Genomic DNA, 15,143 nt, shown 5'->3' with positions numbered 1-15,143 from the left:
TCTTCGTGATGTCTTTTGAAGTTATCTCACACCTGACACTTGAAGGACTTATGATTGGACTAGGCCTATGATGCCAGGGGGAGTGGAATGGGCTATTCTATATATCAACTGCTTTCGCGCCTAATTAACCAGACTTTGCTATGCAACCGCTATTTAACCATTTTTAATTAGTAAAAGTACATTTGATTTTCTACAAATGGAGTCTCATGGTCTTCTTTCCTAATTATTAAATGGAGAGGTGCTGACAACCAAGCCATGAACAGCTTTAGAATGAGAAAGAGAACCAAATCGTGCTGTACAGGTAGTGCTCCCTGTAGAGCAAAGTGGTTGTTAAAGTGAGATGTCATGTGATCACTTCGCTCAGTGACCACAATCTCAGATCTACCACTTACGGTCATTAAAGACCACATTAAAGACAACAACAGTGCTAACTCATCCTTCCTGAATCAGTTATTAATAAAACTAAGATAGCTGGCAACATCACTTCTCTCCATATGCAAAAGGCATAGCCGCTCATGTTGAAGGGCTGAACAGGTGTCTGGGGAAATGGGCAAGGAAGAATTAACTACTGCTGCCAATCCCAAGAATTTCTTCTTGTCAATGTAAAAATGAGTGTGCATCAATGCCACTACGAAACATCCCCCTGTATTGAATCAGCACCTGTGCAGACCATCTGCAAAAGATCCTTCACAATATGCAAAGAGCACATGCAAAACACCCTTTCAAATCATTAAGGCAGCCATGTCTTTGGCAAAGCAGATACACCTGGGAGCGTATTTTGAAGAGGTGCATGTGTTGAAAGAAGTTGTGGCTGCTTTAGCACTTTAAAAACAACTGCTATGGACACTTCTATGTTACAGAGCGTCTTGTTCAAATGTTTTGCACAGCTCTCTTCAAATAAGCAGATGGGCTCATGATCCTGGAAACATGAAGTAAGTAACAAGGGTGCCTTAAATACATCTTGCATGAACTTTTAATTCCTGAATGCCCTTCAAATACGTTTTCTGCAAGTGCCCGGGGGCAACCCACCTTGTCATGCAGAGTCCAGCCAATGTACTTGAGGTAACCATCAGTTAGGAAGGAAGTGGTGTAATGCTGTATCCACTGACCCATCTCTCCAATGCAAATAGCACGGATTTCAGGTATGAGGTCCCTTGGAAAGCAAAGAACCGGGACAGCAATCAGAGTCCAGATCCTGAGCCTGCTCCTTTCACGCCTGCCGTGATATCACTCACCGATAGCGGTGAACAAAGACTCCTTTGAAAAGAGCATTCATCAAGGTCTCCAGCTCTTCTTGCTTCTCCTGGAACTAAAAACAGATGAACTGCTGGCAGAGAGATAATAGCCATCAACGGTTGCCTTGTTTATAATTATTAGAAAGATTTAGATGTATGGTTTTGAATGCTGTAAGACTGAGTTCGAAAGAAAATTGGGTATCAATGCTGAAAATACAATTGCTAAAACATATAAATATATTGGGGGATTTGAAAGAGAAAAGGAACAAGTGAAAAAATGTAGGATAAAATGGGCTTAATATACAGATGAAACAATGGGAACTATGTGATTAAAAGAATTGAAATTTACACTAGAAACCTCCCTTTTTATGACCCTATAATCCTTTAATTCAGGGTAGAGTCAGGGCGACTGGATGGAACTGAGCATTTACTGGTCAGATGCCCTTCCTGAAGCCTATGTGGAGTTGGCAGATATTTTTTTTCTCTGAGTCCTAGGAGAGAGAAACATCTGCCACTACCTAGGACTGAACTCTCAACATTCCGAACCCTTTATACATTCTTCCTCACAAGGCCAGCACAGCGCTCAATTGAAATTTACACTATAATCTTAAAAATATTTTTTATAAAATGATGTATTGATATATGTCACCAGATAAATTATCTAGAATGTATAAACGCACTTCAAATTTAAGTTGGAAATGTGAAGAAGGGACATTTTGTTATGTTTGCTGGATGTATAAAAGAACTGGAAAATTTTGGTTGCGAATACAGACACGGATTTATAAGATGTTAAAGATTTATATACAATTGAGAGCAGAGGTTTTTATTTGGAGATTGGACAAATGCTTGGAAAAAAGTCATGGAACTGTTTCTGTACATAACTGCAATGAGATTATTGTATGGAAAGATATGGCATAACCCACAACAATGGTTGGTGGAAATTATGGAATTTGCTGAGATAGATAAATTGACCTTTTTTTGATGGAGAAAAGGCAGTATCTGTATTTATTGTTGTCTGGACACCCTTTATGAGCTTTTTGCACAAAACAGAAAAAAATCATGAATCATGAAGAATCATGAATTCATGGTTTATATTTTTGATGATTAGACAAAATAGTTTAGCGAAAGGGAATCACATAACTTTACGGAAAGAAGTAAATTTAGAATTGTACTTAAAAGCTACTGTAAAGAATATTTAGAAGCTACTTCTTTGTTTCTTTTTGTTTACTTTTACTTTTTTCCTTTCTTGCACTTTTAGCTTTCTCTTAAATTTCTCTTCGCGGTACCTGAACACCCTTGTAAGTGGATCACAAGATTCCTTAACAGACAGGAAGTAGCAGGTGAACCTAGGCAAAATCACATCAGATACCTGTACAATGAGCACAGGAGCCCCTCTGGGCTGCGTGCTCTCCTCTTCTCTCTATATACCAATGACTGCATGTCAAACTATCCATCTGTTCAACTACTGAAGTTTGCAGATGATACAACAGTGATGAGGCCGCCTACCGGAACAATCTGGAACTGAACACACTCAAACCCGTAGAAATGGTGGTAGACTTTAGGAGAAACCTTCCCATTCTACCACCTCTCACAATACCAGACAACACAGAATCAACAACAGAGACCTTCGAATTTCTAGGTTCTATAATATCTCAAGACCTAAAATGGATACTTAACATCAAAAACGTCATCAAAAAAGCACAACCAAGAATGTTCTTTCCGCGCCAACTCAATGAAGCTCAAGCTGAATTATTGTGTCTGTCCTCTGCACCTCTGCAACTGTCTGGTTTGGTTCTGCAACCCAACAAGACAGACGGAGACTTCAGAGGACAATCGGAACTGCAGGAAAAAACAATGGCTACCAACCTGCCTTCCGTTGAGGACCTGCACAAGTCAAAAAGAGGGCCATGAAAATATTTACAGACCCCTCACATCCTGGACATAAGTTGTTTCAACTCCTACCCTCAAAACGACACTATAGAGCATTGCACAACAAGACAACTAGACACAAGGACAGCTTTTTCCCCGAACACTTATCACTCTGCTAAACAAATGATTCCCTCACCACTGTCAAATCCATTCACTAAGGCTGCATTACTATTACTATTCTCATTGTTCCTATCACCCATCTCCTCCCACTTATGACTGCAGGACTGTAACTTTGTGGCTTGAATCCTTACAATTGATATTGATATGGTTTCCTGACTGCTTATTTGTACCTTATGACCATCATTGAGTCTTGTACCTTAAGATTCTTGACGAATGTATCTTGTCTTTTTATGTACACCGAGAATATACGCACTAAAGACAAATTCCTTGTGTGTCCAATCACACTTGGCCATTAAAGAATTGAATTCTTTTCTTTGTCTCTCCATTTTATATTATTGTATTTTTTCATCTTCCCTTTAAAAATATTTATTATGTAATAAAATTGAAGGCTTATGCTCCCAGCTGCATCATTGTCACTAAGGTGATTACAACTATCTTTCCCAAGCCAAATCTTCTGTTTGGATCTGAGGGAAAACTTTTATTGAATGCTTTGCTAAACTCCTGATACAGCGTTGGACTCATTCACTTCAAATAAAAGGGTCATTCTCTCTCTCTCTCTCTCTCTCTCTCTCTCCAAAAAGAGGAAATCTTTTGCACTTACTCAAGTTCCTGTCAAGTAATATATATATTCTTTTCTATGTGCTTGCAAACCCACTGCTGAGAGTAATCTGTTCCAATAGCATCCAGATTAGTCTTTGGTTATCCATCTGGAATCTGATCATTTATATGCTTATTTACAGTTATTTCTCCATCACCACAATCTGATATCGCAGACTTCTGAGTAACTGACCGCATCTCAAAGGCACGGAGAATGAAATCCCCCTAGTACTACTGTATTTTTTGGAGTATAAGACACACCTTTTTTCCCTAAAAAAAGAGGGTGAAAATCTGGGTGCATCTTATACACTGAATACAGCATTTTTGGCCTCCAGAAACCCCGCCCACTTCACAACAATGGACATGCAGAAGATTTGGGAGGCCTGCAAAGTGCTCCTGAGGGCTGGGGGGGCAAAAACAAGTGAAAAACAGGCTATGCATGCCCTTTGTTGGGCAAAAAACGGGCCCATTTTCGCGAGTGTATGTCCCCCCCCCCCCCAGCCCCCCGGAGCACTTTGCAGGCCTCTCAACTCTCTGCATGCCCTGTTTTTCACAAAAAATGAGATGTGCAGAGGGTTTGGGAGGTCTGCAGAGTGCAAAAACTTAAAAAATTACCTCTTCAAAATCTTGATGTGTTTTATACTCCAAAAAATACGGTAATTGCCCAGAAGACCCTAGTACCAACCCTGCTTAATAGGCGATGCTGCTAGGCAGCTGGATGGGGGGGGGGGTTCCCAAGAGTAAAATCCGTAGTAATTTGAGGAGGAAGAGTTAGGAAAAACACAAAATCACTACCCGCTGTGCATCTGGAGAGCAGACCTCTGCCTAGGTCAGGGCTGGCCACGGGCACCAGGCCACCACTCTGCCTCTCCATTGGAGGGAGCCGAACGGTTGCCATAATAACTGAGTCCTGATCCCAAGCGGCCTCTGCATACCAGGAGCTGCTTCTGTTCCTAATCGGTCTCATTACCTGCTTCTCCTCCGAAACCCCTTTCTTTTCTGATATTCATAATAGTATGCAGCATCCCCCAACCCCATTTGTGCATTTTATAACCTCCACATCTCCAGTAACCATCTCCTCCTCCTCCTCCTCCTCCTCCATCCACACACATCACACCTGAGGACTTACTGTTGCTCCAGCCAAACTGCATCCCACCGTTCCATCCCATTTTCCTTGCCCCTAACCCTCTCCTGCAATTACAGCATTTCCCTTCCCTCCTGGTATTCTTTCACACCCACTCATTTCCACAGAAAGTCTTTTTTCCCCTGCTTCAGTGTCTCCACCTTCTCCACATTTAAAACAGTCCACCTTCCAGAACGGTTTCCTGGCCATCACTGATTCCCAGGGGGAAAGAAGCTAACCTTTAAGGTGTAAAGTCCTCTCCCCATCCCTACTTTAGACAATATGTTGCCCATATTATGACTATATTATCTGTCTCCTAAGGATTTTATTTTTAAAAATTCACAGAACTGCCCCAACTGGGAGAAAACTTGTGAACCCGGAAGTGGCAATAATTTTGGGAGCTAGACACCAAGGGGTAATAGTCTATACACACAAAAAGAAATACGCTTTTCTAAAATCTTATCCTTCAAATTTCACATGAGATTTTCAAAAGCAGACAGGAAAACTGAGTAATTTTAATTCTTGCAACTGCGCTGGCAGTTTGCCCAGTAAGTGCCCAGGACCTTTGGGTCAGAGAACTGTTTTTGCTGGCTATTTGTGGCAGCTCAAGGATAGTTTTAAAAATCCAACTTCCAGAGAATGAATTTAATGCCAAACAAAAATTTGGCAGGGAACCAGCAAATATTACAGAATTGATTAAAACATCAAAAGACAAAAACATCACGTGCTGAAAATGGATGGAGGGGAATGTAACCAAATAATACAAGACAGCCTCTAGCGATTACAGGCGGTCCTCAGGCTACAACGCTTCAGAGACGATTCAAACTTGTGATGGCACTGAAAAATAAGAAGTTGTGATGGGTCCTTTAAGTTCTGGCTATCGTAGTGCCCCTGCAGTCGCATGGCTGCGATCCAGGTTCTTGGGGTTAGTTCACAATTGCAAAGTTGCTATGAGCCACAATCACATGGTCCTGACTTCCAAGACTCCCTGCCAACTTCCTCAAAGCAAAGCCAATGAGGAAGCTGGCAATAAGTCAGAATTCACGGTCATGTGAGATCCTCACTTAATGACCTGCATGGTTAACTAAATTAATTTGTTAACTTGAAAATGTGCTACCAGACTCCTCCTAGGATAGGAATGGCTTAGTTAATTCCACTCAATTCATGCTTCAGGATAAGATGGATTGCCTCCCAATGCACAGAAAGAACCAGCAGTGGTGATCACAAAACTATTCTCAGTGATTATCAAGAATTCCTGAAGGACCAGAGAGGTCCCAGATCAGAGCAGAACAAAACCATCCCCTTAAGAATATAAGCTGTACCCTTCAGGATTGGAACCCTGGACCTCCTGGTCCGGCAGTCTGTTCTCAAAGTGGCCAACCAACCGCATAAGAAAGCCCACTGATCTCCCACAGCAGATGGGCTTCAGAGCCAGTCCTGCTGCCACCAAGACTAGGACTGATCCTCGTGATTTCCATGAATTGGTCCAACCTTTTATAAAACCAAAATAGGGAGGAACGCCCAGGAAGCTACAGATCCTGTCATCATGATGTGTATATTTAGCAAAGCCCTCAAAACAGGCGATGAAATGCTTGGAGAGCCATGCCACAAGTAAAAGCAGTCAGCATGGATTCTCACAAATTGTGCAAGATGAACTCTGGTGGAGAATATTTGTAGCTCAGGGTTGAAATGGGAGGTCCTTGGGTGCCAAGCTTCTTTCCTTGCAGTTTCACTATCACATCATCACCGCTAGTAAGAAGTGAAGTTTACCCTTCTTTCATATTCTGGTGGCTTGCTCCATTGGCGGTTCCTTGGTTGGGCCGTTTACTATTAGCAGGATTAGGGTACTGTTTGCTTCTTGATCTAATATTAATCTTGGGAGTTAATTGCTATTATTCGCCTGGATGTTGATTGCTGGTGAGGAGCTTTTGGTCTTTTTCTGATGATCTTGATAAGATGAACTCTTATCTTCTTAATGTCCTCTGAATGCATGTCCTTTTCAGGGCTTGTATTGATTGTGCTATACTGGGCTGAGTGGTCCGGCACTTTTTCATCAACTTGCATGAATATCCATTTTGTAAGATGTTGTATAGATGATTTTTTTCCCTGATGTTCACGATTGCTAGTGTTTTTCTGCTCATCCAACTGGAGGTAACCCTGATTTATAACCATTTGTTTAGTGACCATTCAAAGTTACAACAGCATTGAAGTGACTTATGACCATTTTTTCACACTTAGCCATTATTGCAGCAGCCCCATGCTGACATGATCAAAATTTGGATGCTTTGCAACTGGCAAGCATTTTTGACGGTTGCAGTGCCCTGGGGGGGGTGGGTGTCATGTGATCCTTTTGCGGCCTTCTAGTAAGCGAAGGCAATGGGGAAGCCAGATTCACTTAACAACCATGTTGCTAACTTAACCGCTGCAGTGATTCACTTAACAACTGTCTTGTTTAGCAATGGAAATTTCGAGCTCAATTGCAGTCATAATTCGAGGATTATCTGTAGCGTTCTGACACAGCTTCTCTTGCGGGTGATTTGCTGCTCTGGTAATGGAACACTCAGTTGGTGTGGGTGGTTTTGCGGATAACCTTGTGTTCCTCGTTTGGCATCGCTGTCTCTGCTGATGAGGATATCCAGGAAAAGGAGCATGTGGTTTTCTTCTGTTGTGAATTTTATTCCTTTAAAGATGCTGATGGTTTTATGTTCTCTAATGTCCCTTAATTATGACAAAGGAGTCATCATGGTTTTGTGCAGACCCCGGTGTGCACATGTGTCACCTCTCCTGCGGGAGCTGTAGCGGCGGCCAATTTGCTTCCGGGTGCAATTCAAGGTGGCACTTGTCACCTTTAAAGCCATTCATGGCTTGGGACCAGGTTATCTGAGTGACCATCTCTTGTCGGTCACATCTAACCCGAACCATCAGAGCAGGGAGGCAGGGAATGTTGCAGGTCCCATCCTCTAGGGGGATACACCTGGTGGGACCCAGAAGGGCCTTCTCCATGGTGGCCCCCTCTCTCTTTTTTTTTTTCCAATATACTTTTTTATTTTCCACTTTCATAACATATAACCACATGTATACTATTACATAGCCAGTATCCTATTGTATTAAGTAGTAATTATACCAGTTCCTCTTGTCATCAATGCCCAGAAAGATAAAAACCCATTATTGGCTCTTCTGCTCTCCATACACCTCTTTCTTCTGCCTCTCCCCTACCTCCTTTCTTCCCTCCATCATCCTTTCCTGCTCTACTTCCCCTTCCTTTCTCCTTCTCCTCTCTCTACATTCCACTCCTCCTTATCCTCCTCATCTTCCCCCCTTACCCTCTCTCCTATCCCTCTCTTCCCATCTTTCTTCTTTCTTCTGTTTCCCACTCTTCCTCTCATTGATGTATGGCCCCCTCTCTCTTGAACATCATCCCGAGAGATTAGAATGGCCCCACTCTAGCACTTCCGGAAGGCACTGAAGACCTGGTTCTTCCAGCGGGCCTGGGGAACCCAAAGTGGGATGGAGCCCATTAAATGGTTTGTGTGAGGTGCTGTCGCCGGGGCCGATTTCAGTATATTAATTTATATGACTTTTTATTAATTTTATTGTTTTTATATGGGGTATTATATTCTGTAAGCCAGTTTGAGTCGCCATGTGCGAATAGGCGGCAATATAAATTCTCTAAATAAAAATCCACATACCAGATCCAGTTTGAGTTGTACATGCAAGAGTGCGATCGATTCCAGATGTTGCATTAGAGTCTCCACTATGAATCCTAAAAATGGGGATCCCACAGGAATTCCTTTTACTTCATGATATAATTTACCCATTGAGAGAATGAGTGGTTGAGCAGAGGTTGGTAAGATTCATGATTATGACTGTTTCAATCTTGGAGCATTTGGTTGGTTGGAGTTGCTGTGGAACAGGACTTTCGTGGATTCCGTGGCTAATTGTAGGTAGATGGATGTGAAAAGGGCTGTGACATCAAATGAGACCACGACTTCATTCTCAACTACTGTCTCATCTTTGATTCTTTTGAGACAGAGTGGGAAGCTGACGGAGTATTCGCTTCCCCCTGTGAAGTGCCCCCCATTTTTTGTTCTTTTGTGATATTGTGGGGATCCCCATTAATGATACAATTGAAGAGAGCGCTTTGCCCAGTTTGTGTTTTTTTTTGGGGGGGGGCATCCACAAAAGGATGGGAGGGAGGGTCCATCTGTCTCTGCTCCTCTTTGATAATGTGAGCTTTCAAGGCGAGGCCACTCAGAGTTCCCTTGATTCGGTTGTCATGCTTCTGCATTGGGTTGGTGTTCTCTGGGATGTAAGTTTGTCTTCTGGTAATTCTTTCATTTTTGTATATATCGTGATCTGTCCACGATAACCATAATTTCACCTTTGTCTGCTGGTAGGATGATACTACTCTGGTCCTTTTTTAGGTTTTTGAGGGCTGCTCTGCCTCTGCTGCTTTTATTCTCATCTACATCTGGCCGGTGGCATGATAGTTTGTCAGATGCTTCCTTGCGTCTCTGTGGGAAGCCCTGTGGCTCTAAATGCTTCTTCTAAGGATGCAAAGAATTCTGGCTGAATAGCATTATCTGTGCTATATTTGAGGCTTTCTGTGGGATATTGTGTACTGCAGTAGATAATGGACATCTGGACATTTTGACCACCCATTCAGGCTCTGCTGCCTCTGATTCTGAGGTTTGAGTAGGTTGGTTTGTAGTTTGATTTTCCTTTTTCCAGCATACCTCTGAGAAATAGTCTTGGTGGTGGTGGTGGCCGGGCTTTCTATGTGCCCTGGTGTGATGGTCTGCTCCAGCTGCCCTTCGGATTTGCCATGGGATGCTGATATTTGTTTAGTCTTAAGGTTTGCATCTGCGATCATAAGTCGCATCATTTTTCACCCTCTTTCTTGGGCTATTTTCCATCCGGCTGTGCAGTTAATTGGAGGTTTGTGTTTGACACTGGTGGGTAGAGCATCCTGCTGTAGGTATTCATGCAGGAAGAATAGTTGCTCCATCGTGAAAGACTGCCTGCCTGCACATTTCTCCCATCTGTGTGCATTCTGGAGCGTCTGACGTCAATATGTGGTACCGATGGAGAATACTTGTAGCTCAGGGTTGAAGAGAGATCCTTGGTGCTCTCCAAGCTTGGTGATCTCTTTGCAGATGTTTCATTACCGAACTACATAACATCATCAGTGTTAGTAGAGTTTAGGTTTATTGGATTTATATGCCGCCCTTCTCCCAAGGACTCAGGGTGGCGTACAACATAAAACACATATTACAAAAATTAAAAGGGACATTAAATATAGTATCCAAAAAAACTCCAATTGATATTTACAATAAAAATTTAAAAATTAAATTAAAATTAACAACCAAATTAATCCTATATTTTATTTTATTCAGGCCAAGCCGGCTTTCTGGAAAAGCCAACTTTTTAGGGTGCGTCGGAAGGACCGGAGGTCGGGGATTGTGTAAAGCTCCGGGGGCAGCTCATTCCACAGGGAAGGCGCTCCCACAGAGAAGGCTTTCCCCCTGGGGGTCGCTAGACGACGCTGTCTGGCTGATGGCACCCTGAGGAGGCCAACTGTGGGATCGCACTGGACGGTGGGAGGCTACTGGAGGGAGTAGGTGGTCTCGCAGGTATCCTGAGCCGAAGCCACGGAGCGCTTTAAAGGCCATAATGAGTACCTTGAATTGCACCTGGAAGACAACCGGCAACCAGTACAGGCCGCCTAAAAGGGGTGTAACATGGGAGCACCTAGGTACCCCCATGATAACCCGCGCAGCCGCATTCTGGACCAGTTGAAGCCTCCAGGTGCTCTTCAAGGGCAGCCCAATGTAGAGAGCGTACAGTAGTCCAGGCGAGAAAGGACGAGGGCACGAGTGACTGTGCACAGAGCAGCATCCCGATCCAGAAAGGGGCGCAACTGAGAGTGGTGTTTACTCTCAATTTATATCCCGATGGCTTGCTGTCAGTGGGGCTGGGAATGGTCTTGTGGTTCCTGGGTTGGGACGTGTACTGTTTGCTGGCTTGGAGTATTGTTTGCTTTTTGCTTTTGGTGTTAACCTTGGTGTTAATCTCTGCTTATCTAGGTGTTGATCGCTGGTGAGGCGTTTTGGTCTTTTTGTGATGGTGTTGATAAGATGAACTCTTATCTTCTTAATGCCCCCTTGATGCATGAAGGAGATCATCTTTGGAGAACCTTTCTTCTTGGCTCTGTGGTATCGAATACTAATTATTAGTAACTTGGTGGAGGAAGCTAATTTATGAAGTCTGTAGCCAACACAAAGTTGGGAAATATAGCTAATAATTTAGATGGAAGATTGAAAAAAAGCTCCGCAGACTTTAGCAACAGCACTAAACACTGTGGTTATTTAATGGGGAAAAAAACCTGGCTTGGCAGTAGGACATGGGAAAGGGATTTAATGTCCTTGTCTATTGCATATCAAACATGAGATGGCAGTGTAACTTCTAAACTTCTAAATCTACCTTGGGACACATTAATAGGTACACAAAGCCGAGACAATGGGAAGAACTGTTCAACCCTATCTTGTCCCAAATGGCCACACCCTGTTTGCAGGCCTGTGTCCAGTTCCGGTTTTAAAAAGTAGAGCTACCAAGGTTGTGAATGAACTGGGAGCCAAGTCTTTTGAGGGTATACATAGCCTATTGAAGAGAACCATCTGATAGCAGTCTTCCAACACATGAAAAGTTTCAGAGAGATGACAGAACTGACATGTTCTTTATTGCCCTGGAAGGCAGGACCAGGGCAAATGAGTTAACACTATGAAGTAAAAAATTGTTAAGATATCAGAAGGTAGTTCCTCAGGGTAAGAGCTGTCAAGTCAATGGAACAGGCTGCCACAAGCAGCAATGAGAGGCTGGATGGTCATCTATCTGAAATTATTTAGTGGATCTTGCACAAAAAATTTGGGATTAATGACCGCAGAGGCTAAGCAACAAGATGCAGCTGAACAAGATTCTTTAATAAATTGTTAAAGGAACTGGGCATTTTACCTCACATGAAAGAAAATATAAGAGCACTCTTCAAATACCTGAAAAGTTAAAATTCAAAAGAAGCGCACACACTTTTTCCTGAGAGGATGGGACTAAAACCGGTGAATTAAAAATTGCAAATTCAAAATTAAACATTAAGTACAACTATTTTATTATACAAAATGTAAAAAAGTTGAGCACACTGCCACATGACAGCGTTCCTTCTTTGGCAAAAATCACCAAACATAAGCATTGTTATATGCTTATCTATCAGAAATGCTACAGTGGATGCTGTCCTGGGTGGCCTTTCAGGCACCCCTTAACTTTATGAGCCTGTCACTAAACAAGGTACAGCTAAAAGGTTTCCTTTTTATCAGGTTCCCAGTCAGACACTCACCTCCCTATGTTTCCCCAACAGCCCTTCCAGCTTCCCCGGGGCCCAGCAGCCGAGTCCCTTGGCCCGCTCGGCCTCATATTGCCTCTGAGCGTTGTCTTTCTGCAAGCTTACACTCAATGCCACGTGCACCAGGGCCGTCATCAGCTTCATAGCTGGAATGGAAGAAAGGACCACACAGCACAGGAACTCGCAAGCGCCAGGGAAGCCACAGGGAGGCCCCTCTTTTGCCCCAGCTACTGTCCTACCTGCCAGGGTGCTGGTGTGACGGAACGCGCGCACTTGAGAATCAGAGAGGCCAGTCAGGAAGGCAATGAGGCCGTCCATCAAGTATTCATCATAAACAACATTATGCTGGGCACGGCGCACGAGCACCGCTATGAACTCACAGAATCCTGCCCGGAAACGTCGCCACGTGGGAGTGTTCAGCAGCAACGGGTACTCGGCTGAATCCTGGCATTGGGGGGGGGGGGGGGAGGAAAACCCACCGGAGTCAATGGGGCGTCTGCCAACCCCCCCCCCCCGTTCCCTCCTCCGGGAGCCTCTGGGCCTCCCCTGAGTCCGGGGGGGGGCCCCCTCTCACCTCCTCGAAGGCTTCGGTCAGGCCTTTGATGATCTCGGAGTTCTGGAGGCGGCCGAGCGTCTCCAGAGTCACGGCGCCTGCAAGGAAGGAAAAAGCGGGAGGCCGACTCATCCTCCGCCGCCCCCAGGCAGCCTCCCCTTCCCAGCCCCCCCCCTCCCCCGGCTGCCCCTCTCACCTCTGCAGCCGCAGGAGCGCACCACGAAGTTCACCAGCTGCACGAAGCCCCGGGCCCGGTCCTCCTGGTAGCCCTCCAGCCACTCGTCCACCAGGGGCTGCGGGGGAGGGAAGGGGCGGCGGGAGGCCAAGGCTCGAGACGGGGACGGGGAGGCCGCTCGGACCGCCGCCGCCGCCGCAGCCCCCGGAGAGGGAGGGGAGGGCGGCCGCGTCTCACCTCCAGGGCGCTCCTGCCCGCCTTCAGCGCCTCGAAGAGGCCCAAGCCGCCGGCGGATCCGGCCTCGCCCGACGCTCGCGGCCTCGCCCGCTTCGGCACCTGCGCCGGGCGGGAGGAGGCAGAGCCGCCGTCAGTCACCCCGGGTCGTCGCCGCCGCCGCCCTCGCCCTGCCACCCGCCTGCCTACCGGAGAGCCGCGGCGTCGGGCCGGCCGCTTAGCGCGCCGTCCGACCGCCCCCTCCGCCTCGACGTCGCTGCCCGAGTCCCAGCCCGCGCCTCGCCCCGGCTCGCCCGACTCCGCCGCCGCGCTCTCAGCGGAGGAGGAGGAGGAGGAGGAGGCGGCGGCCGGGGAGGGAGACCGGGCGTGCCGGCGCCTGAGCGCCACCGACGGCGGGGACATGGCGGGAAGCGGCCTGAGGCGAGCGGCAACCCGACGGCCGCGTCACGTGACTCCGGCGCGCGAGGGCGAGGCCGACACCTGCCGGGCACGCGGGCCCTCCCGACCTGCGCATGCGCCGGCGGGGCGGGGCTCTCCTCCAGCGGCGCTCCCCTTCTGCCAAAGGGCGGGGGGGCGGGCGGAGGGGCGCAAGGGGAAGGCGGGGCAGGTGGGCGGGGCTCCGTCGACCCTCCCAGAGCGCTGGGCAAAGGCCCCTCCAAAGGCGGAGGGGGGAGGGGGTCACCGGAATCTCGACGGGGGGGCCAAGAAGCGTCTCCGGTTCTTTTAAGGGAGGGGGGCTTTTCTGCCTTTTGAGAGCCGCCTGTTGAACAAGCGCCCGTGGGACGCCCAGAGACGGCTTTCCCCTCTGCCCCCCCCCCCCCGCGGGAAGCGTCGAAATAAAGCATGAAAAGAAGAAGAGGGGGGGGGGGACTCCTCTTTCCACCAGGTGATTTGCAGTTTCCCTTTTAACTCTTCTTCTTCTTCTTCTTCTTCTGCTAGCCCAGCCCCCTGCTCCAGCGGGAGACTCCCCGGTGCCACTCTCAGCCAGCGGCTCTCCCCCGGTCTCTTCTTAAAAGCCTCCCGCCATGGAGGCAACTCCTGTTCCACTGATTAATCGTTCTCTCTGTCGGGAAATTTCACCTTATTTCTAGGCTGCTTTTCTCCTTGCTTAGTTTCCATCCATTGCTTCTTCCTGTCCTGCCTTCAGGTGACTTTGGGGAATAGGTTGACCCCCACCCCGCCTTCCCCCTGGCAGCCCCTCAAATACTGGAAGGCAGCTACGGTGTCTCCCCTCTGGTCCTTCTCTTCCCTGGACCAGCCATGCCCAGCTCCAGCAACCGGTCTTGGTGTGTTTTAGCCCCCAGTCCCCTCATCATCCTGGTTGCTCTTCTCTGCACTTTTCCCAGAGACTCGAGATCTAAGGTGGCGATCATGATTGAAGTCCTACTTGTCAGCTTTTCTTATCACCTTTAAATCTTTCTGTGAGTTGCAAATAGAAAAAAAATCCTTAGTCCTCAGCTTGTGGGTTGTGGAAACTCCAGGCTCCAGGCTGAGGATTTGGTTTGCACAACACACTGGATCACACACCGGTTGTGGTCATCTTTGACTCTTTCCCCTGGGACTGATGTGTTTTGATTGACGGGTGAGGTTTTGTTGTTCTTGTGTGCCACTGGTTTTAAGGGGAAAGGGCACCACTTCTTGTGAGTAAGAGCTGGAGGATTAGCGCCTGCAGACTCAGCGCTTACTAAGCAGCATAAGGGCTGCTCTGAAGACGGACAGGGGTGGGGGCTGGAGGAGGGGCTGGAGGGAAGAGGGCCTTGCCAAGAAAACCCCCCGGCTGGATT

General features: G+C 46.7%; 1 protein-coding gene across 1 annotated transcript in view; it reads right to left on the bottom strand.

Moving 5' to 3' along the window:
- Positions 1-13,761, bottom strand: part of STAG3 (stromal antigen 3) — a 46,292-nt gene extending 32,531 nt beyond the window's left edge. Inside the window, exons 1-6 of the mRNA XM_032218657.1 lie at positions 13,549-13,761; positions 13,147-13,243; positions 12,972-13,048; positions 12,392-12,841; positions 1,236-1,309; positions 1,030-1,153 (exon numbers count right to left, since the gene is read on the bottom strand). Of these exons, the coding sequence (XP_032074548.1) occupies positions 1,030-1,153; positions 1,236-1,309; positions 12,392-12,841; positions 12,972-13,048; positions 13,147-13,243; positions 13,549-13,761 (1,035 nt within the window). The remainder of the gene's footprint in view (positions 1-1,029; positions 1,154-1,235; positions 1,310-12,391; positions 12,842-12,971; positions 13,049-13,146; positions 13,244-13,548) is intronic.
- Positions 13,762-15,143: the final 1,382 nt, after the last annotated feature.

The sequence above is a fragment of the Thamnophis elegans genome, chromosome 5 (genome assembly GCF_009769535.1).
Source record: "Thamnophis elegans isolate rThaEle1 chromosome 5, rThaEle1.pri, whole genome shotgun sequence".
Lineage (NCBI taxonomy): Eukaryota > Metazoa > Chordata > Lepidosauria > Squamata > Colubridae > Thamnophis > Thamnophis elegans.
Note: the sequence above shows the minus strand (reverse complement) of the source record. Positions and strands in the feature narration are given on the sequence as shown.